Source organism: Morone saxatilis, unplaced genomic scaffold (assembly GCF_004916995.1).
Source record: "Morone saxatilis isolate NCDOM2014 unplaced genomic scaffold, NCSU_SB_2.0 Contig11, whole genome shotgun sequence".
Lineage (NCBI taxonomy): Eukaryota > Metazoa > Chordata > Actinopteri > Moronidae > Morone > Morone saxatilis.
The window spans coordinates 5,552,631-5,575,130 of NW_023339663.1; the positions used below are offsets into that span (position 1 = coordinate 5,552,631).

Below are 22,500 nucleotides of genomic sequence, written 5' to 3' on the forward strand. Positions count from 1 at the left end.
TATCCAGATACCTGGATTCAAAAATTCACAAATCCCCACATTCACTTCTTACATAACTTTCTAATGTTTTTGTTTTAAATATCTACATTTAAATGGTGCTAAATGTAGAGCATATTAAAGTGCCTGTCCAAATATATATTGTCCCCTTCCAACCGTGAGGCCTTTATTTTTGTTGTACACTGAAAACGTTAGGTTTGACATACATAAACAAAATATGAATATGGGACGATATACGATATTATCGCGTATCGTGATGAAAACACATTTATCGTTGTTTCCATGGTGATCATCGGGAGTATTCTTGCATTGCTTGACTTGAAAAAGCGTCTCGTTCACCAGCATACAGTCTATATATTGATTTCATGATTTATTTAAAAAAAAAGGGGGGGGCATAGGTTAGCCAACATCTTTCCAGTCATTCCAAAAGCAGGGTTAAACCAAATGTATTGAAATGCAAAAAATAAACGTGTTTCTTAACAAAACGTAAGGTAAAGTGATTCCAGTATGTTTTACTGCTGTCAGAGTAAAAGTAAGAAGTATATTTTCATGATTATCGTGATAATATCGTGTATTGCAATTATTTTGGCCAAGGTAATTGTGACATTAAATGTTCATATCGTTCCATGCCTAGACAAGAGATCAGCATTTTAGCTTTTATTCGCAGGTATTAATATTTAGATCGTGAAACAGATGTTCCCTGTTGCTCAACAGACAGCATTTGTAGCTGAAAAGGTGTACCAAATATCTAGACCAGAGCAGTCTATGGCAGAAAAACAAGCAATTTTGAAGCTTAGCTGAAGGTGGAAAAATTCACACATTGCACAAACGTTGCCCATAGCCAGTACAACCGCTGGAATGTCCTGAAGAGAAAATAAGCCGCTGGTGTACTGAGCAATAGACGCCGAACCGGTAGATCTAGGAAAACATCCACAGTTGATAACAGAAACTTTGTGAGAGCCGTTAAGACAAGCTCTAAAACAACTGTCAGTGACATGTTCGACAGCCTCCCGAGGGCAGGAGTGAAGGTTTTACAATCCACCAGTTGCAGAAGACTTCGGGAACAAAAGTACAGACTAACAGAGGCTACGCAGGAGGATGTAAACCACACATCGGCAATAAGAATAGGAAGCCCAGATTGGAATTTGCTAAATTAAATATAGAGATGAGGCTCAAAAGTTCCGGGACAAAGTTTTATGGAGTGATGAGACAATGGTTAACCTTTACCAAAGTGATGGAAAGGCTAACGTGAGAAGAAAGAAATACTCTGCTCATGATCCCAAGCTCATCTGTGGATTGGGCTTGCGTGGCTGCTTCTGGGACGGGTTCATTGATCTTCATCGATGATGTAACACACGACGGCAGCAGCAGAATGAAGTCGGATCTCCGCAGAAACATTTTGTCTGCCACTTGAAGGAGCAATGCATCGAAAGTGATTGGAGGATCCTAAACCCTGTTGAGAATGCATTTCACCTGCTAAAGAGGGATTCATCTTTTAAAGTCAAACCCAAATAAAGGAACCTAATCTAATGTCTTTAGTTTACAGCAAAAATAAAGAAATTGGCCCCGCTGCTCCAGTAGTGGCAGCACACAGCTTTTCCATCAACAAATTGAATTTATACAGTGAGTAAAGATACAATAATACATCCTAACTATTTGCTCTTTCCACTGCTGTATTTTATCACATGTAGTTGTCTTAAATTAGGCTGATAATGTGAACAGACGTGTCAGTGACAGACAGTCACACTGAGGCCAAACTAAGCACATATCAAACTTCAAAGTCGACCTAATGTTTATACGGTTACAAAGAGCTTTCTGGCAGTGTAGTTGGGACTGAAAAAAAAAAAGTTTGATGCTAAAAATCAACTTAAACATAAATTAGTAATATAAGATATGAATAAAATACTCAAATCAAGTGCAAAGACCGCAAACCTGCACTTACACACTAAACCCTTTAACATGTAGGGTTAAAGAGGACTTATGATGTCGATAAAATGTTACTGCATAAAATGTTGTACACTGGTTGATGCTTCAGACAATTGTGTAATATTTCCAACACATAGCATAGAAAAGACTGTATAAGTTAGAGATTTTGAAAGCATCGTGACCTGGTGTTAAGATCCCTCCCCCCAACACACACACACACACACTGTGTCCAGTTGTAAATGTACACAGAGTTAAAGACGTATTTGTTCTCATCTCGTTTGACAGTTCGCCATCAGGTTGGCAGTCATTATCGTAGCAGGTGTGATGGTTTAAATCATGCAGCCTGGTTTGAAGCTGTCTCCTCCCTCTTATGTGTATCAGGTTCCCACTCAGCAAACCTCAACTTGCCGCCAAATGGGTGCACAGCCTGGGGATGAAAAACTTCATCCCGACTGCCAACACCTGTCTCTGCTCGGAGCATTTCCGGACGGACTGCTTCAGAGACTACAATGGCAAACAGTTTCTGAGGGAGGATGCAGTGCCCACCATATTCACCCAAGGGCATGATTCATCAAAGGTGTGGGTTCACAATATTATATAGACTATTCTTCAGTCATTCTTCACTATTCAGTCTAAACAAGTCATCCTGTTTTGCTCTGAAATGAATAGATAACTGTGAAAATTCCACAGATTGAACTTCGTAAAAGAGGGGTGGTGCCAAAGGAGACGAACGTCGCAAATCAAATAGGACCACCAGCAGACAGAGACAGAGTGAGAGAGGCCAGTCTACGCAGGGACAAAAGAGGAGGAATGAGGGTGAGTTTTCTCTCTCTCTCCCACTGTTGTCTGTACTGTGGGCAGACAATGTTGTATTTACCCTTTAAAGTATCATACCAGACAGACAATTCCTTTTTGAAGAATACCTGAAGTTTAAAGTAGTAGGTGGGGATAAAACCTGCATAAATACCTTAAGTCCTCAGCTTCCCTCATTGTCGTGATTGTCACACAAACACAACAAACTGATGTTACAGTTTAAGAAGGTAAAATTAGATTTTACATTGATCCTTTTGACTTAAAAACTGTCAAAAGTGTTTTATTTGAACTTCTTATTGACGTAATGGGAGTCTATGCAAGGCTCCAGAGAGCGGGGTCTGATTTATCAAAATGTAATAGTGAGAAATGAATGTTATTATTGTCAGAGGCATCACTGGAGCCAGTCAGAGCTGAACACTCACCAGCATCCAGTGGTTAAACTGGATCACTTGTAACAAAGTAATCTCTGTGCTGCCTTAAGAGCATTAAACCACAATTTTTCACCTGTCTGGTTTCTTCTTATGATCGACTACAGCAAATACATTAACTACCGTGGAGATAATTTACCTGAGCATAAAATGGACTTATTTATTTTGTCACAGGGTGGACGAGGAAGCCGTGGGGGAAAACAAATGTCTGACAGGTGAGACAGCGTGTGGGTGTTTCTTCATTCTCACAGTAGCTCTAATGAATTATACAATAGAAGTATTGTCTTTATAGTTTCCACTTCTCTGTCTCTGCTATTCAGTAATAGCCCATCCCAGATAAACCTGCTGCTAGGCACCTGTTAGGTTTGTGGGGATGATTGCTGAGCCTAAGTGGAAATTTAGCTTCTCCCTCTGACTCCGTTTGTAAAGTGGCCATCGCAGACTTTATTGTGATACAGAAAAATACAAATGAAGAGCTACTGGTGACATATCTTACATTCCTGGGGTCCTAATGTAAGTTATGATGCATTTCTCTTTCTTTATATGCACATATATTTTCAGCACAGGTACAAAATATCACTGAATGTTTTAAAAAATCAAGAACCACTATTCCAACATTTACCAGTTAGAAATCCATGGTTAAAGAGGCAGACGCACACATTTCCTCACCCACAGTGACTTAATAGAGCAGAACGAAATGCAGCTACATGTTGAATTCTAAGTAGAGGGCTTTATTCAGCTTTGACTCACAGAGGTTACAATAGATTCACATAACAACCCAGTTTCATGCCGGGGGGTGGGACCTTTACTTGTCTAACCTTGCTTGTTTGTCTAGTATCACAGCTGGCCAAAGGCGGTGACCTGTCTAGTTAAAGTATATGCATATATTGCTTCCATTGTGATTCAAGAAAGAAAAAAATAGTGTATGAATTGTGATTAACTCATTATATTACACACCCATGTGTGGGGAATCAGTAGACGAGATGAGGCAGGTTTCATGAATGTTAGTGCTCTAAACACATTTTAAATTGCACTATTGTATCTGTATCAGTGTTGGAGTTTTCAAAAGCTGGTTTTCCTTTAGGCCCTTGACTGGTTAATGAGATTAATTAAATCTGAATGTGGATAGACATTTCATAATGATGTGAAAGACAAAACTATCCCCAGGTTTTCAGCCCTCAGTTAATGTTTCGTAATATTTGTTTGTCATTGCCAGACTGGAGGAGTTTATATATTTAGCTGTGATCATTTTATACTGCCAGATATAAATAAAATAGTAATTAAAGACAACCATTAAGTGGGAAAATGCTTCAAGAAAACTCACTGAAATTGTTGGAAAAGCCACTCGGTAATGTCAGTGTTTCATCTCGTGCATGCAGACAGACCATCGGAGCCAAGAGCAGAGTGTACGACAACAAAGGCCGACTGATCTCCAACAGCAAGGACATGTGCGACTGTCTGGATGAGGACTGTATGGGCTGCTTCTACCCCTGCCCCGAATGCGGCTCGCGCAAGTGTGGAGTGGAGTGCCGCTGCGACAGGAAGTGGCTTTACGAACAGGTGGAGGTGGAAGGTGGAGAGATCATCCGAAACAAGTTTGCCAGTTAGTTAGCAGTCACAGTACCAGGAAGTGTCTGGGGGATCAAAACACGCTCTTTCCCTGAACTCAGCTGCAAAGTTAGTCCGATGTACCTTTCAAAACTTTAAAAAAAAAAAAGAATCTTCCATTATGTTAACTGATATTTATCAGGTTTTGTAAAGTTCCTGCCCGTGGTAGAAAACTATGAAGAATAATGTAAGTATTCTGCTGAAGGCTGGATGTTAGTTTTGTCCTTTGTCTGTTGCGCTCTCCCGCAAATATGTTTGTGCGCTATTCTGTGTTAATAAACAGAGGGGGGAATAACTTGACTCAATGTTTTCAGTCTCAAGTGAAATCCCAAATTCCACTTTGTCCCATTGAGTTGCTTAATTTTGTGTATTTTAAAGACATTTCTAATGTTTGTTTTCTTACATAATAAGTAAAAGAAGAAAATATATAAGAAATCATATAAGTGGGAGAAAAACATTTCAGTCTTTGTTGTGATTGAGCTCTAAAACACTTCTATAGGTTTGACTTCTCTTTTGATATCTACACTCAAACGTCACATCTTCAGGGACTGCTGATCAGTCAGAACCGCTCAACTGAAACACTCTTACAGATAACAGTTAATCCAAGAGAAAGCATACTGGTTTTAGTGGTTAACATAAAGCAAGATCTCTGCAATACATTTCCAGTTCTTCTTCAGGAGCTTCTGTAAATTACTGAATTATTCTCTCTAAAGAAAGTGGTTCAAAGGTGAGGTCTTAACCTTTCTTACTGTCTAGTCTCACTGTATATCTGTCCAATGTTTAGTCATAGGCATGTGTAAGAGAAGTAATCCCTAAATCACAACATACCCTCCTTTTTTCACAGCTTAAAGTCATTATTCCATTAAGGCTCCTATAGAAAGCACTGTCAGTGTGATGTTATATTAAGGCCTTTTAACAAGTAAAGACATTAATGGGTCTGTGTGAGTCATCTCTATAATCCACCTATAAATCCCTTTTTAGTTTTCTAATTCGTTTTTATCTCCATTAGGTCATTTTTGCCTAATTATCACAGACTGGACACTAGAGGACCCATATTTTTACTTTCCCTGCACACTGACCAAAGGCAGTATGCAAGCAGCATGACTCAGCAGTTCATATTGCTGGCTAAAGGAAGAGTTGCTCAGACAGTAATGTCTCATTCATACACATCCTACTGTCCTTGAGCTCAGCTCTAGGTCAGGTATCATATAGTCGAGGGATGATTTGCCTCCATATTCTGTGCGCAGTGGCTGGAAAGCATGGTCCAAATCATGGTTCCAAATCTCAACTTTGACAAATTACAATGGTGGATATTAATGCAAATGAAATGCTATAGTCCTCATTGTCTTGGGGGATGTGATGAGCAGTCAGCTTTACCATAATATCACAAAAAAACTATGTTTTAATAAATCTAGGTGTGCTGTTTTGTTATTTTTGCTCTGTTTTCATTGCCGGCGTCCTCTTAATGCATTTTATAGCTCATTTGTAGAGGGCTACATATAAACGAAGCTTATTAATATTTATAAAACCTAGTCGATGAGAGCAGAGAGCGAGTCGATGCAAACAAGTCGTTCATCAAAGCAGCTGAAGTTTTGCTCCAAACTCAAATTTAATTCACTTTTAGTTAAAATAGTTTCTTAGTGGGGGCAGTACAGGAGATACTCCAGAACCAGATATCAGCCTTTAAATGACACATAGTGCCTTATACTAGCTGCTGGCAGGAATATTAAGCACATTAGTTATTGTTATGTTGATTTGAGGAAATTCCTTGTATTTGTAACTTTTCATCTAGCACCATTCAGCATTCATTTCTTTATGTATGGAGCACAAACAGAATATACAGTAATACGTTTCTATCATTTTTTTAACTGTGACACAGAGTGGGTATCTCAACATCTACTTGATGGATTGCCATGAAATCTCCTCCGGAAGAAATATCCTAATGACTTTGGTGATCCTAACTTTTCCTTTAGTGCCACCATGAGGTTCACATTTGTAGTTTTTAATGAAATATCTTGTGAATTATTGAGTAACTTGCTGTGAAATTTGATACAGATATTCATATTCCCCTCAGGACGAATTGTAATAACTGTAGCCATCCCATAACTGAAATGAGCACTATCATTAGGTCCAAATTTGAATCTGTCCACTACATTTAGAGACCAACTTTGTATAAAATGAATGACATTGATGTTAGCGTGCTGACATTTTCTCAAAGCACCTCTGTGCATTAATAGAGCCTCACAGAGCCACTAGCATGGCTGTGGTCTTGTTAATAGGCTACATAATTTTATTTGCTTACACAAAGCAGCCTGGTTGCCGTGGGAATGAATAAATTACTGTTTGTTTCAGAGGAGGGCTGCAGGTCTGATACATTTCAGTTTGGTGTGCCTCACTCATACCAGTAGTCTTACTGTTTATAATCACATTAATTAAATCCAAGCTGCCAAATTAGAGCAATAACAAAAATCATACAGAAACAAATGCAGGAAAGCACAGTTCAGCCAAGTAGCTTAAAACAGCTTTCTCTTGCAAATTCCTGTGGTACATATTCATGAGCCCTGAGTGCTTTTAACAGCCGTTAATAAAAGATAGTAGTGATAATATTGTGCTCTGGACCATGCCGTAACCTTCTTAAAAAATCTATTGTCCGTACTTTTTAGAAAATTCAGCTCAAGGCTGAATTCATCATGGCCTGACACAAAGCCATCCACTACATAACCATGTCCATTTCCTCCCTCCAGCAGAGCGACAGACTCGTCTATAAACTTGATAAAATGTCTATCTAAATATTGGCTGCGGCAGTCATTAGTGAGAGGAGAGCACAGACCTCCAGGGATGCACTGGATAAAAAACAAGCCACTGTTAAAGGACACCAATGACCTGAAAGGAGTGAAACCTGTCAGCATATCCAGCCTGCAGTGTTCACTTTGAACTGGTGATGTGTCAGAAGAGTTTGTGTAAGTGTGTGTGGAGTTAAAGGCTGAAACAAAATCTATGAACATGATGGTGAGAAGGTTGAAGGTTGACAGGGAAGAAATGGGGTTGTCGTAGTGACTGCAGCATAGGAAGTTGGATTGGTGAAGTTACGCAGTGGCCCCAAGTTACTGACGAAGCTACCTAATATGGATGGTGATTTTAATGTTATTAAAATTTTACATACTGGTGAGACATTTGGTAGGACAATAGCTGTAGAGAATCAGTTAAGAATTGCATTTAATCATCACAAACCAGTAAAAAAAAACGTAGTAAATATGAAACTCATTTTTATTATCATTAATGAATTAATCCCACGCATGCACGCAAACATTTTGGTTCTCTGCCTGGGGGAATCTGTGTAAAGTGTACGGTCTCAGACAGGGACACTCTTCATGAAGTAAAAGCTATGAATCCATGAATTGGATGAATTCCCGCTTGTTTTAATAAAAAAAGAATTTAGCCGACAGCATACATTTGATGACCGTGATGCTTTTGCATTACTGTGGCATGAAGGAAAGCGAAGGAAGGTACAAGGAAAAATAGAAGAGCAACTCTTCCTCAGGTGACTGAGAATGTCATTGCAGGATGTGATCAGACAGTTTCAGCAGAAATACAGTCCATTTACACAGAGGGATATTATAGTCGGGTCTGCATTGTATGAACCCCTCATTACAAAGATGAATGCACATTTGAGAGTTAAGTGGTGCATTCATAGGCACTGGCCTACATAAATGTGGAAAAGAGAGATATGGTTAGATGAGTCATCCTTCACCATATTCTCAACAAGTGGGCGAATGCATGTATGGTGAACACAGTACAGGCCTGAATGCTTTACCCTCACAGTGAGGGGATCTGATGGCTCTGTTGTGCTGTGGGGGCCATTTTGCTGGCATGGTTTGGGTCCATTTGATCCTTTAGAGGGAAAGCTCACTACAAATTAATATAAAGTCGTTCTGAGTGATCAGCTTTAACCTATGATGAGACATTTATATTCTGATAGGACTGGTCTCTTCCAGGATGACAATTCCCCCATTCATATAGGGATAGAGGGGTCACTGAGTAGATTGATGAGTATGAAAATGATGTGAATCATATGCTTTGGCCTTCACAGTCATTAGATCTCAAACCAATTAAACACCTATGGCAGATTTTGGACCGATGTGCTCGACAGTGCTCCACCATCATAAATCACCTAATGGGGGAATATATATAGGAAGAATGGTGTTCATCGGTGTAGAATCAATGCCAAGGCTAATTGTCCATAAAATCCATAAAATGGTAACAACAGTTTCCAAAAGTGACATCCTCAAATGTCTCATTTTGTCCCCAACGCAAAGATATTAAGTTTACTGTTCTAAAATCAGAGAATTTGTCTTGAAGTTGTTTCTTTTTTTTTAAATTACTCAAGATGATTAATTGATCATCAAAATAGTGGGCAATTAATTTAATAGTTAACAGCTAATCAATTATTTGACTAATTGCTGCAGCTCTAACAAACTCCATCACCTTACTAAGACATTTCAAGTTTTTATTTTAATTTGTGTTGGTTAAATGCTAACTTAACATGCTCTCAATGACAATTCTAACATGCTGATGTTTAGCATGTATAATGTTAACCATGTTCACAATCTTAGTTTAGCGTGTTAGCATGATAACTCACTAATTAGCACTAAGAACACAAGAACACAAAGAATAGCTGAGGCTGAAGGGAATGTCATTAGAGGTATTTGTTCATAAACAACAATTTAGCAATGGGCGGAAGTCATCAAATTAACCTGAACCTCTGGCGAGAAGCTGACGTTTTCACGTACAGGTTTGTTGCTTTATGAGCTGCTTATCTCTGAAACAACAGATTTCCTTGAAAGTTACTGGTCAGCCTCTGGCCAAAGAACGATTAATTAGAGGTCGGTATCAAGTTAGATATGGGATTCCCGTCATCTATGCCTTTTTTTAGCCATAACTATTAAACTAACAGAGATAACAAATATCGATTTCCAACTTTAGCTCTAGGGTTTGGGATCGATTAATTCAATTCGACCAAAGCTGTAAGTGGTAGAAATTATGTCTTTGGGGAGTTATTCAGCACTGGTGGAGGTTTGTGCCCTTCTAATGCCTTTTATTCGCCAATATTTCTAGATAAGGACTATATCGCTGTCAAGAACCACTTTATATCCATCTCCCTGAGATTCATTCACAGGTCACATATATACTCTGCCGGCTGTGTGCGTCAGGGTGCTTGTATTGAAATAAAAAATGTTGATGTTGTGATATAGTACAGGCTAACAGGCAGCGCTCTCAGACACACTACCTTCAGGCCACAGTCCATCTGTCATGCCTTCAAATACTCCTCCACTACAAGCAACTTGGGTCAGGTTCGCCTGTAGGGTCGGTCACTGCTCCATCTAGTCTCAACTCCTTTTTCCTTGCAGCCTCCAAACAAACTTTCTGTCTCAGAAATACTTCTCTCTGTCATATATATTTTCTTCCTGAACCTGCCACAATGTACTATCTGTAAAATTCCAACATCGGATTTCTTTTCAACCTCTTTTTCCACAATTTATCATTCTGCTCCATTACAAAGCATTAAATGAGCAAGCTCCAACCTCTCTCTTTTTCGACCTATTACAAGCAAACGCCCCCGTCCAGGTCACTCAGGACGGCTGACCCGATACTCCTTGTTCTAACAAGATCGAGGCTAAACACAGAGGAGATTGCGCCTTTGCAGCTGAAGCCTGAAGCCTGGAATGAGCTGCCTCTGCATGTTAGGCTGGCCCCCACATTGCCTGCTTTTAAATCCAATCTTAAAACACATTTTAAACTCACGATGAGTGTTACTTTGTTAAATATTATTGTTGTTTTAAATGTGCTTTTAAATAAAGTTGTATAGGATTATGTTGTATCATTAATCATTTCATTGATTGTCTCCCTTGTTAGGGCACTTTGGCTTTGACCTTTGCACTATGGCTGGTGGAAATATGGTTGAACACGTTTTCTACAGTTGTACAAATCTAAAACCATTCCAGATTAAGGCTCCAAATTAGATTTGATGGCAAAAATGTGGCAAAAAACACTGATTTCTGAAGTAACTCCAGTTTTTAAAAAGTTTCTAAACTTTCACAAAAAGACGATGTCACTATTCTATCCATTTCTTTGCCATATGTGTGCTATAATAGTCAATTTTACAAGCTATAAAAAAAATATGTCATCATTTGGAGCTGCTCTTTCTTTTTTCTCCTCCTTTTTCTCACATTTTATAAATAAACTGGGAAGCAACTAGTCCTTCTGCCCCCCTACAGGGTCAACACTGTCGTGCCTCAAAGCAAACATTAAATACTAAAATAAATCATGGCATGATGATTTTCCTAATGACATTCCTTCACTGCGCTAATGCTGATGACACTTTACACTTTTAGCCAGAATTAGACGCTGTCCACACTAAAAAAAGATCATGTTAGGGCAAAGCTAGGGCAAAGGTGCCAAGTCACAACACTGTATGTAGCAATTAACAGCATGTCTTGTTAATGAGTGAGTTCTCTGTCATTAGCAGGGGCCTCAAGGTATGTCCGGATTAATAAGATGTTACTCTAACAATATGCAGACACAGAAGCTGCTCCTGCTTTTGGCTCAAAACAAGCCTTTTCTGTTCTCTATCATAGAAACAGGGATAGTGTGCAGTGGACGTCAAGGGAGAAAGATGATTTATCATTCTTCTCATTTCTCTGCAAAGATGTTTATTAGTTCTGTCTTTGAAGAGCAGATCTGCAGAGAAACACTGATTTTACTGCTGGGGTTTGAGTGCTCATATTGAGTCCTCTTCAAGTTAAAACACACAATGAACGCCTGTTATATGTGGTAACTTCATGAGCGGTCACCTCCATTAACCAAAAAGAAATCTCTATTATTATGTTATATCTTGTTTGTTTAATGCCTTCAAAAAATGAAGAGTAAAAAGTTGTGGTTTTAGGAGGTTTTGTGCTGGACTACAGCTTTTTCCTAACTTTATGCTAAGCTAAGCATCTCCTGGCTGTAGGTTTATATTAAATGTACAAACAAGAGTAATATAGGTCCTCTAACATTTGGCTCTAAAGCGGAAAAATGTCAAATTATTCCTTTAATAACAGTACAGATCCTCAACACACACAGGGTCCTATTGCAAGAAAATGACCACCATCATATATTTGTTGATACAGTATTCATTACTCATGTTGCATAACATTATGCCCTTAACATTATCTTCGTGACATTGTATCCGCTACTCCCAAACAATGTATGGCATTGTAAGTACCATACAGAGTCCTGATGAGAGGAAGATTTTGCCTACTGAGCTATTTCTAAATTTAGTGTATCCTACTGAAGAGAGCCACTGATCAGCATATACTGCAAACTCTATATTTTCATTTCCACCTGTCAACAAAGAGGCGATCCAGGCTCTTTTTCTTATAGGATGACCTCCGGTTCTCAGCATGAAAACTTGAATCTCAGGATTATTGAATGTTAAGGGTCAGTGACTTTGGTCAGGAAAGTGTTGGTGTAACATTTCATCTCTCAGTCGGCCTTTATAACTTTGGAGTCACTCCGCTATCTCACTGGACAGTTTCTGACGCACTGACTTATGACATTTCCTCTATGTTGGCAAACAGAACAGAGGTTGAAATGTGCTGCTAATTATAACTGACAGCAATGTTGTACAAGACGCCAAAGGACACATTTAAAACATAACTTATGAATAAAAGACAAAACCCCAAAACTTAAGTGATACCTGTTTATTTTAGAAGTTATTTTTAATAACTAATGTAGGATAGATGACAGGTTTCTTTAAAAGGACAGACAGCTGGGTATGTCTTCAGGAAAACGCCCGCAGTCTGTGTTTTCTGTGTTACATGTGGTACACTCGCAGTTTCTGGCCACAGGGTAGGTGACACCCACTGGACACCCTTTAATGTGTTTCACCTCATAGGACCAGTCTCCGTTACAGATTCTCTGTTCAGGCCTCTCATAGTGGCTGATGTAGACCAGATCCTGCCATCGACACACAACAGTATGTGATTAAACACATGGACATAAATGCAACTAGGTGATAAAATGATAAACCATAACAAAAAAAGGTCTTTTCAGGACATTTTAAGTTTTAAATAAAAAATCTTTCCAGCAGCAGATAATTGTAAACTGCTGTCTTCTACCTGCATTCACGCAGATATAGAGGCAAAGCATGGTTTTAAATGGAGACAAAATTGTTGTCTAACCACTAAAACACATGAAAGTAATCTGTTATATTCTGCAATTGACAGGTCTTTTAATAAAAGAACTAAAACTTGACCACATCCCAACCTAACAGACGCTGAGAAAGGTTTGTTTACATCATACATTTTTGTAAATACAACAGTAAAGCTGGAGGCTATTTCAAGAAGCGTTTACAGAGTTCAGTAAAACATGCAGGTCTTTTTTGTTCTGTTTTTGCTTGTTCCTGTTTCACTCAGTAAAGTTGTCCAGATTATTTAGTAATTTTGTTTGGTTCTCTTCTCCCCAGTCAATTTTTTTATTTTGTTTAGTAGAGAAAGATAGAAAATGCTATATAAAAAAACGTTGTTAAAAAAAGTTGTAATTGTCTTGTTTGTGGTGTGGAACTTTGATAATCTGTTATATTGATATTGTTGTATTAAACTCAGTTGAGGGGCAATCAATTTAATCGAAAACTCCATAAATCTTATATAATATATACAGGAATCAATACAATACAGTAACTTTAAACACTAGTGCAGTATGAGCGAAAAAAATGCACAGGTTGGCACATAGCTCATTAGTTATTATAGAGGCAGTAGGAATCCTCGGTTACCTCGTGGTAGCACTGTCCTTCACATATGGTGGTGTAGATGACCTCGGTGAGGCCACAACTCTCCACTTGGATGCTGATGTTGGTTGGATGACAGCCGAAGCTGCAGCCCTGCCCCGCCCCCGCCAGCGCCAGCACTGCTACCATGACAACCAGCTGCATCCTCTGCTGGGTGCAGCACAGACGCCTGCCACAAGAGGGGATCAGGTCTCACATCAGATGCTTCAAAACCATGTCAGAACATGGGAATGTGGATTAAAGAGAGTCACTGTGTGATGTCACTTTGTGAAGCTTGTGGGTTAATAGTGGTCTTTGATTTACAGAAGATATTTATGTTTTGTTTGCATCTACTCCAAGAAGCTCTGCAATTACATGGACAAAATTAATAATCAGAATAGAATAATTATTATAGAATATAATCTGTCATAAAATATATAATAGAGAAGATACATTTCGATCAGAAAACTGTGGAAACAGGAATGGTCTTTTGGAGTGTCTCTATTATATATTATTAATATATATAATATAAATATATTATATAAACTTTCTACCAGGGCTTAGAGGTTGGGTTCATCTAAATGACACCTCTAGTTCTGGTTCTATTTAAGACATGTCTGAGATTTTGACCCAAATACTGAGGTGAATGAAATTTTGCATATGATACTCAAAGCTTTAAACAAAAATTACGTTTTAAAAATAATTCAACAACATGTCTTTTTGAAACAATATCCAACTCTGAAACTCGTGTGTGTGTGAAACTTGTGTATCAAATATGATACAAATGGCATTATAGCATTAATATGCTGTATTCACTATGTATGACTATTATTAATACAAAATTCAAATATGCTTTAACAACATCAGCAGAAAAGAGGTTGATTATGAATAATGAGAATGTCAGTGATCATTAACATTATTTTATAGACCTCTTGCAATTAAATTCCTCTATGCAGACATTTATCCTCACATATACCATTAACTATAATAGAATTATGGTTACCGGCATATACTTTACCTTTAAATTAACTTGATATGAGAGAATCTTCCCAGGTAGTGCTGAAACTGGTTCCTTTTCGTATAAACTTGACTGTTTTATCGTCTGTTTTAACAGAAAGTCAGTGTGTGTTAAAAGTTCAAATCAGTTGCTTAACTCTATATAATCTTTACAACAGAATAATTAACACATTTGCAGCAGTTTACTTACGTACTGTCAAGCTCTGCTGTTGCTTTGAACCTTGCTTCTTCTGTCAATCGCTAAACATCTGTAACAGCTTTCAACCTGTGACTGTCCCCTGTGTTACTTAAATAGTGAGGCTCATAAATCCTTTTAATCTATTCAACCTTGGACTCGGTGCTACTTTTCATACCTGTTTAGACTTAAACAAACCCTCATCTCTTTCCATCAACAGTTCAGGGGTGGCCCGTGGCTCAAGGCCTTTTTTTCTTCTCCACAATATTAAAACCATCTTCAGCCCCCACAGTGGAAACACTGACACAAGCATCAATAATTAATTTGCCATGCTCCATCTTCATTGCTTTCTGTAATTTCTGTGTATTAATGGCACATTGTTGTTGTATTTGCAGTGATTATATCATTTGATTAGTGATTATATACAAATATACATACATATACACACATTCACAATATACTGTGTATAACTTTCTTCAGCTTATTGAAAAATGTTTGATCACTTTTATATTTGAAGTAATCTCTGAAATGCATCTTTTTCTGAGGTAAAAGTTGTCCTTACTAGTTCATGATTGGGCAAAAGTGTGTGCTAGTAGACAAACTTGAGTGAGTTTTCATGAGTAAAACAAGGATTAACGAAGAAAACATAACATTTGAAAGTCCGTATTTGATTTCTCAAACCACTTAAAGACACTGTTTTTATGTAATTATTTCTTCTTTTAAATCATTAACCATGCATTGGTTTTTGTTTATTAAGAAATGAGACCATCCCACTGAATATTAGTACAGTCTATGGGTCTGATTTGGAGACATCAAGATACGAGTATCAAAAAAGAAAAGCACTGCCAGACCCCTACGGGATGCCAAAGCCAAAAAAGTTTCCCACAGTGGCTTTAAGTTTCATTCAGTGCAGTACAAAACGGATATATCAACGTCTACAACTGCAGGGAACCTCAATCTGTAAGAATAATCGATCTGTATGAATCATAAATGTACAACTATAGACTGCCTCCAAAATATTTTTTATAAACATGGTGCAATTTAATTAATTAAAGCCGTTACATAGAACATCCTCTTTCGGAGTATTATATTATTGCTTATCATGTTTTATTATTCATCACTTACGCATGCAATGTTGTAGCTGATCAATGTGTAGCTAAATTTCTCTACTGATGGACAGTTTAGTCCATAAAATGTTAAAGTTAAGTAAATGTAACTAAGTATATTTCCTCAAGTGCTGAGTACACATTTTCTTTTTATGCCACTTTGTCTACTCCACATTTACATTAGTTATTTTAATATATATCTTTAAGATCTCAACCAGCTCCAACAGTAAATCTCTGCTTTTATATTAATGCATGATAAACAGTTATCTGATTACATATAACAGTATGTCTGAATTGATTACTTTTACTTTTAATAACTTCAAGTAGATTTTCTTGATTATACACATTTTTACTGTTACCACTGTGTGGTATTAGTAATTTTACTTACATGAAGGATCTGAATACTTCCTCCATCTCTGGTTTAAAGTAACATATAACTAAGTAAAATCCCTCAAAATTGTACCTCACTACAGTACTTGAGTAAATGTTTTTTCCACCCCTTCCTGCCTCCCTTTTGTTTCATGCAGATAGAGCAGCCAAGGCTGCGACTGTGTGTTTTTGAGAAATTCTGTAGTCTGCTGCATTCAGTAAAAAGTTAGCACTGCACCACGAGCTGGACAGTCTGCAGTGACAGTAGAATATAAGTACTTGGGCAGCAGCCACGGTTCATCCAACTGCTGCTCCATCTGCCCTTGCAGCCACCAGGGACTCAGGTTCCCCAGGATCCTGCCGAACTGTCATACCTGCCTAACAAGGACTTCTATAGAGTTTCACCCTTCACTATTTCCTTTCGGAAACCTCAGCTGAAACACATCATTGTTAGCATGCATTTTGTCCTTAATGAACACTAGTCATAGCTTATTAATCTTGTATTCAGAGTAGAATACATCATTAGTCTTTTTCTGAGTAGTGTCAATAACAGACTGTAATTCATCCTGAAGTGAGCGCATCTGCACTGAAACCTGATTTATTAAGTATGAAGCTGAAACCATTACATCCACACATGCACTGCATTGATATGTTGACTGCATTAACACCTTCTTTTATTTACAAAAGGTAATTTAAGACTTTTAGGTTCATGTCAATATTTGGTCCTAAAAATAGCCTATTTGTGCTGCAGCAAGTTAAAAGAAAACAACACTACAGAAGCATTAAAATAGATGTCCGAGGGAGCATCTTATATCTCTCTCAGCCATAAGCCTGCTCTGTGATGTCCACTGGTAATCAATTTGGAAATGATGGACGAGGTGATGGTTTCAGTGCCCGGGATGATTTTCCGGTTCATAACTTGAAGCACTACTATAAAAGAAAGCTCATTTGGGTGTAAAAGCTCAAACAAGCTTTATATGAAGCCACACATAAAACAGCTCAGAGCCGTACATCTTGCTGACATCACAGATTTGAGTCATGGGTCATTGGTTTTGAGCTCTGGAAAGGAGTCCTCTCGCTTTTTTATCAACACACCATAAACACTGCCATAACAGGACTGACAGCATCCACAAACCCACTCAGTCACACCTTGCTCCCCTCTCTGCAGAGCCTCGCCTCCTCTGCCGCTTCCATCTGCTATGTACGGGTCCATGATCACTGTCAGCAATAGTACAGACTCCTTTATAATCATTGTGTCGCATGAAAAACAAAAACACTCACTGAGGCCCTGAACTCACCACATCACCCTACACTCACGTTTTCACCCTCTTTCCATCAGGTCTAAACAAAAACGCCTCCGCAGCGCTGCCAAGGACAAGACTTTTGTTTGGTGACTGTGCTGGATGTTTCTGTGTGCAGGCTGAGAGTGGACGTAGGTGGTAGGTGTGTTTATGTGTATCGACTGCTGATGATTCTCTGTCTTCTGTTCTCTACTTTCTCTGTTCCCTTTCCATTTTAATATCCAGTCTATTTTATTACTTTTATTAGCCCATCTGTGTTCTATTAAATATCTTGTGACCACATAATTAAGAACATACTTAACATACTTGCAGTTGTCTTATAAACTGTGTGCTGTCGCCAGGATAAAGAAAAAACAAAAACACATTTAAAGTAATTCTTCCAACACAATCCCACCTCAGGCAACAAGGAACTTGAACCTGAGGTGGGATGGGTCTGGCGGCCCCTGTCGGGCGGCCCCTGTGGACAAAAGCGGTAGTGTTTCTACCACCTTGTTTCATTGATTTCAAGGAAAATCCCATCGAATCCGACCCAGTGGCAGGCAATAAGAATAACTATATAGAAATAGCCAATTGTAATAGTCATCAATATATAACCAGTTAAAAATGTCTTGTACTACATTTAACTATCTCTCTACATTAGGGTCTACATTTTGCCTCTCACTGACAGGTGTGTAATTCTGGTGGATGCTTAATCCCTTTAATTAAAATTTTAATTTCTTTTTTAGTATTTAGGATATTTAATGACATATATGTGTAATATGTGACATAGTAAAACGTAGTAAACTCCTTCTGATAAAATGTTAAACATAAGTATATGTCACTTCACTCAGTGAATTAAAATATTTAATTAGGAATTTGTGTTGTGTGTGCATGTTATATGTATTTTGGTCTTGAAACTATAACAATTAATTAAACATTATATTTTACCGACTTTAAGTGCACCAAGATGATATGTTGTGTTATCCTTTTACAAAATGATGTTGTCCAAATTAATTGTAGTAAGGAATTTGGTATTAAAAATTGTTTGACGATAAGACACAGTTAATTGTTTTAAACATAAAGAGCAACTTAGTACTGTAAGGCAGATGACCACCCACCTAGAGCCGAAGGGTCTGTCCTAGGTTTTCTGCCTGTTAAAAAGGCATTTTTCCTTTGTCCCTGTCGCCAAGTGCTTGCTCGATGTGGTACTGTTGGGTCTCTGTAAAATGAGTTTCGGTCCTAGACCATGCTCTATTTGAGAAGTTGTCCTGAGATAACTTCCTGTTTATGGAATTGGCGCTATGACAATATAAAATTGAGAATTGATTGGAGAAATTGTAAGGGTTCTTATCGCAGCAGCCCGGGCCTTTGCTGCTGTCATGTCTTCCTCCTGTACTCCCAATAGCCATAATTCTTTTAAAAAGTACTCGCGAAATTCAGCATTTACTCTGAAAAAAGGATCCATATAAACCAAGAACTAGACAAATGTTTTTTTTTTATTTCATGCAAATCAAGGGCCAGTGGCTGGCAAATGAAAGTCAACACTTTAAGTAACTGCAGTTCTCAAACGGTCTCTTGGTGGCTGGCTGTGAGTCAATCTCCATATGGCCCTCATAGAAAATAAACACGTTTTAAACAGAGCCTCGTTACACAAAATTTTTGTCCTTTAAACCTAAAATTCCCTGTTCATGCAACTGTGCGGAGTGGAATTTTTAATAGAACATTTTCCTATAGAATTTAATTTCTAATTTTTTATATTTGACAAGGCGTTTTTGTTATGCATTAATGATAAATGCATGGATGCTTTGATTGACAAGGTGGGTGCTCCAACCGCGATTACACATCGTTTTCTTTTTTGGAAATTAGGCCGGGAGCCGAGCCGGAGTCACGGATGGCCTAGAACAACTGAGTTTATCACAACAGCTCTTTAGAAACCTATGGGTGACGTCTCCGACACCATTTTTAATTATACAGTCTATGGTCAAAACCTAGTGCCTACATTATCCACAGTGAAACTGTACCTGTAGCAGCTAATGTAGCCTCAAGCGGCTAGCCTCAAGTAGAGATGAAGAGCGGGATACAGAGGTCTGGTAACCCACTTCTTTGTAACTCCATACCCCCAGACTGTTTGTCATTTTCATCCTTGTAGTCTAAAGACCCAACCAACATCGACTCAAGTCAGATCACTTGAGGCGAGTTATCAGATTTCATGCAGCTCCCTCTGAAGCCACAAAAGGATTTATAGGTGTATTTATAATTTTTCATATATGCAGTAGTACTCCCCAAAACCTGTAAACAAACTTTTATGTGGAAAATTGCTCTTTAACACCAGACTGCCCTTCTTGATGAAAGTTTCACGCCTAACAGTGATGTCACGGTGTCCTGGAGTACATTTGTACATCACTGCAGCAAGGTGAGAAGTTAAACCACTGAAGGTCAGCAAAGAAAAGATGTTGGTGAGGTGATAAGTTGCTATTTGAATTTGATTATTATATATTTCCACACATTAACCATATCATGATATATATCAATATAAATATTTATTATAATGATTTTATATAGATTTTGACCATATTGCCAGCCCTATGTGAAAGTGAATAGTTTAACTTAGAGATTGTTTCATGCAGTGTTGTACAATTTGTTCCCAGGAATCTGTACCTAAACTAAATGAAACCTTCCTGTTATCCACTGATGCAAAACTTGACTTTCCATCATACTGACAAGGTTAAAATGTTATCATTGCACCATTAACTCTTACACTTCAGTGTCAAAAGTCTCAAACTTTCTGACTTCATCAGCCAGTTTTGAATGACGTTCTTGTAAAAATGACGCAAAAGGAAACTATTTTCAGTATTCATGATCACTTTTGAATACAGAGTTTATCATTTTTAAAAGTCACGTAATGATGGGAGAACTGTAAATAAATATATGTTTCAATAAGATGCAGGAGTACTTTGTCAACAAATGCAGTTGTGTTGCAGCTTTGGCTACTGTTCAAAGTGCATCTAAACTTGTGTGCAATAAAGCACCTTTGCCTCTTATTATTACTGACCTCACAACTCCCCCTGGTGCTGACTGAGGTGGATGCTCAATGAAGTGCAATGGGTGAGTTTGCATGATGTGTGTGGTGGGTGGAAGGTTGCCTACATGTTGTGCAGACTAGAAAAGAGCTCCTCTAATGTCTTAGGTAAGTATCTGAAATACAGAGAGAGAGGACTGTGAAGACAAGCTCTTTAAAGAATCAGTGAGTGATATTTGCACTGTCAGCAGTACAGATTATTTCACTAACATAAGCCTCTGCATTGGATTTTACATTGGAATATTGCATCAGTTGTCTGGTTGGAATAACTGTTGGCTGTCCTTGTCCTAATTAGAGTTTCTTAGTCAAATGGATAGTTGGAATTAAATGGACTGGACCTTCATGGGCTTATAGCTACTGATTGCTGTGTATCCCGGCACCAGGCCTCTGTGGTACCTGCAGAAAACCCAATTATCTGCACAATCAAATTAAACCTGGGAGGTTTCAAAGGTGCAATGAATAAACCTTTTACTGTCCCAAAGCACAAAATGATCCAAATAAATCTGTGGTGGCAATAAGGTAATCAATAATAGTGACTCCACAGTTACTACGCTAGGTATTGAAATGTCTGGTTTTTAAAGTTTTAAAGGCTGTGTGCACTTTTGACTTCTCGGGGAATGACGGACAGCACAAACATCTTATTTGAGTCATCGTATTTGTGTCAGTTGCAGGCTTCGCTGCATGTTGTAATTGCTTGGCCATAATCATCATATTACTAATTGGTGTTCTTCCTTTTAAGTATCGGTATTGTCAGAAAACTGTAAAGCTGTGTCTAAATAAGAGCTAATGTGACGACATTAATGAAAAATCACCATGATGTTCAATATAGCGGCTAGTCTGTAGTTTCCATTGCTCACAAAAAGTAATGCATTCTTAATTGCTTTTTCAATAGTAATGCATTGTTTGACTAATTAATACCTGAGCACAGTAATTTGTTAAAATGGCTTGTTGTGTTACAGTCTTCTAATTGATGACTGCTTCCTTTCAACAACTCAGGTTAGTTTGGGTCTCTCTTATGTGAAAGAACTTGCTGTTTTTAACACAAGCTGTTTTAGGGTGAGAAGATGATGATGAATTTATACAGAATATGAAGCGTTGGTTATATGATTTAAACAGGAAATGGTGTGAACTGGTTATGTATATAGTTACACCGTGCTAATTACATTTCAGTCATTTTCAGTGACACAGAAACACAGAAACATTGTGGTTTCTGCTGTTGGGCTTTTTTACCAAAAACCTGATGATGGTGGGGCCCCTGAGCAGCTTGCCGCTGAAGCGTCTCAACATTTAAAGGATTGTTGTTGTGCTCAAGAATGGATTTATTAATGTTGTATACTGTTTTATACCACCCACCATAACAGTTACACAAGGTGTTGTTGAAATCAATCTTTGCAAACCTTTGCAACTTCTGTGAGGAGGACAGGAAACCAGGAAATAGTTGAATAAGAGTCACTTAGTTAATTTTATACTTTCCTACCAAAAACTAGACTAATGAGTTCAATGTCAGTTACCAATAAAACATTTATTTGACCCCATCCTAATTGGTTTTCCATACACATTAATTTAAATATAGATTAAAAGGTTTGTATTAATGATTAATAATCTGCATGTTGTGTGTTTGTCAGATGATCATTTGAAAATATAAGACACTTTAACAGTCGTGTTTACAGAAAATAATCATGTGAACAAGCCTTTATCCTTTAACAGTTTAGAAATCATAATTTGGTGATAAATGTTAAACTCTCTATTAACAGAACTCCACACTGATTGCGGAGGGACAGCAGATCAAAGTTGGTGATGGACAGTGACTCTCTTGTTTATATTTGGATCAGGGATTGTACCTTTAAGAGAGAAACGTCAGTAAAATGGTATTTCCTTTTGGTTTAGCATTAATGT

The 22,500-nt window shown here is 38.0% G+C and overlaps 2 protein-coding genes across 2 annotated transcripts; one reads left to right on the forward strand and one right to left on the reverse strand.

Moving 5' to 3' along the window:
• Window positions 1-2,304: 2,304 nt before the first annotated feature.
• Window positions 2,305-5,072, forward strand: arl14ep (ADP-ribosylation factor-like 14 effector protein; the record flags this gene model as incomplete). Its single annotated transcript, XM_035652544.1, is given in 4 exon segments — window positions 2,305-2,500; window positions 2,614-2,739; window positions 3,339-3,379; window positions 4,544-5,072. Coding segments are annotated over 4 exon segments (592 nt in total), but the record flags the coding sequence as incomplete, so codon positions are not given.
• Window positions 5,073-12,501: 7,429 nt separating this feature from the next.
• fshb (follicle stimulating hormone subunit beta) lies at window positions 12,502-14,681 on the reverse strand. Its single transcript, XM_035651991.1, has 3 exons — window positions 14,597-14,681; window positions 13,585-13,768; window positions 12,502-12,770 (listed from the first exon to the last, which is right to left on the reverse strand). Exons 2-3 carry the CDS (start codon window positions 13,741-13,743, stop codon window positions 12,567-12,569), a joined length of 363 nt encoding a protein of 120 aa, XP_035507884.1. The 5' UTR covers window positions 13,744-13,768; window positions 14,597-14,681; the 3' UTR covers window positions 12,502-12,566.
• Between the last annotated feature and the right edge of the window lie 7,819 nt (window positions 14,682-22,500).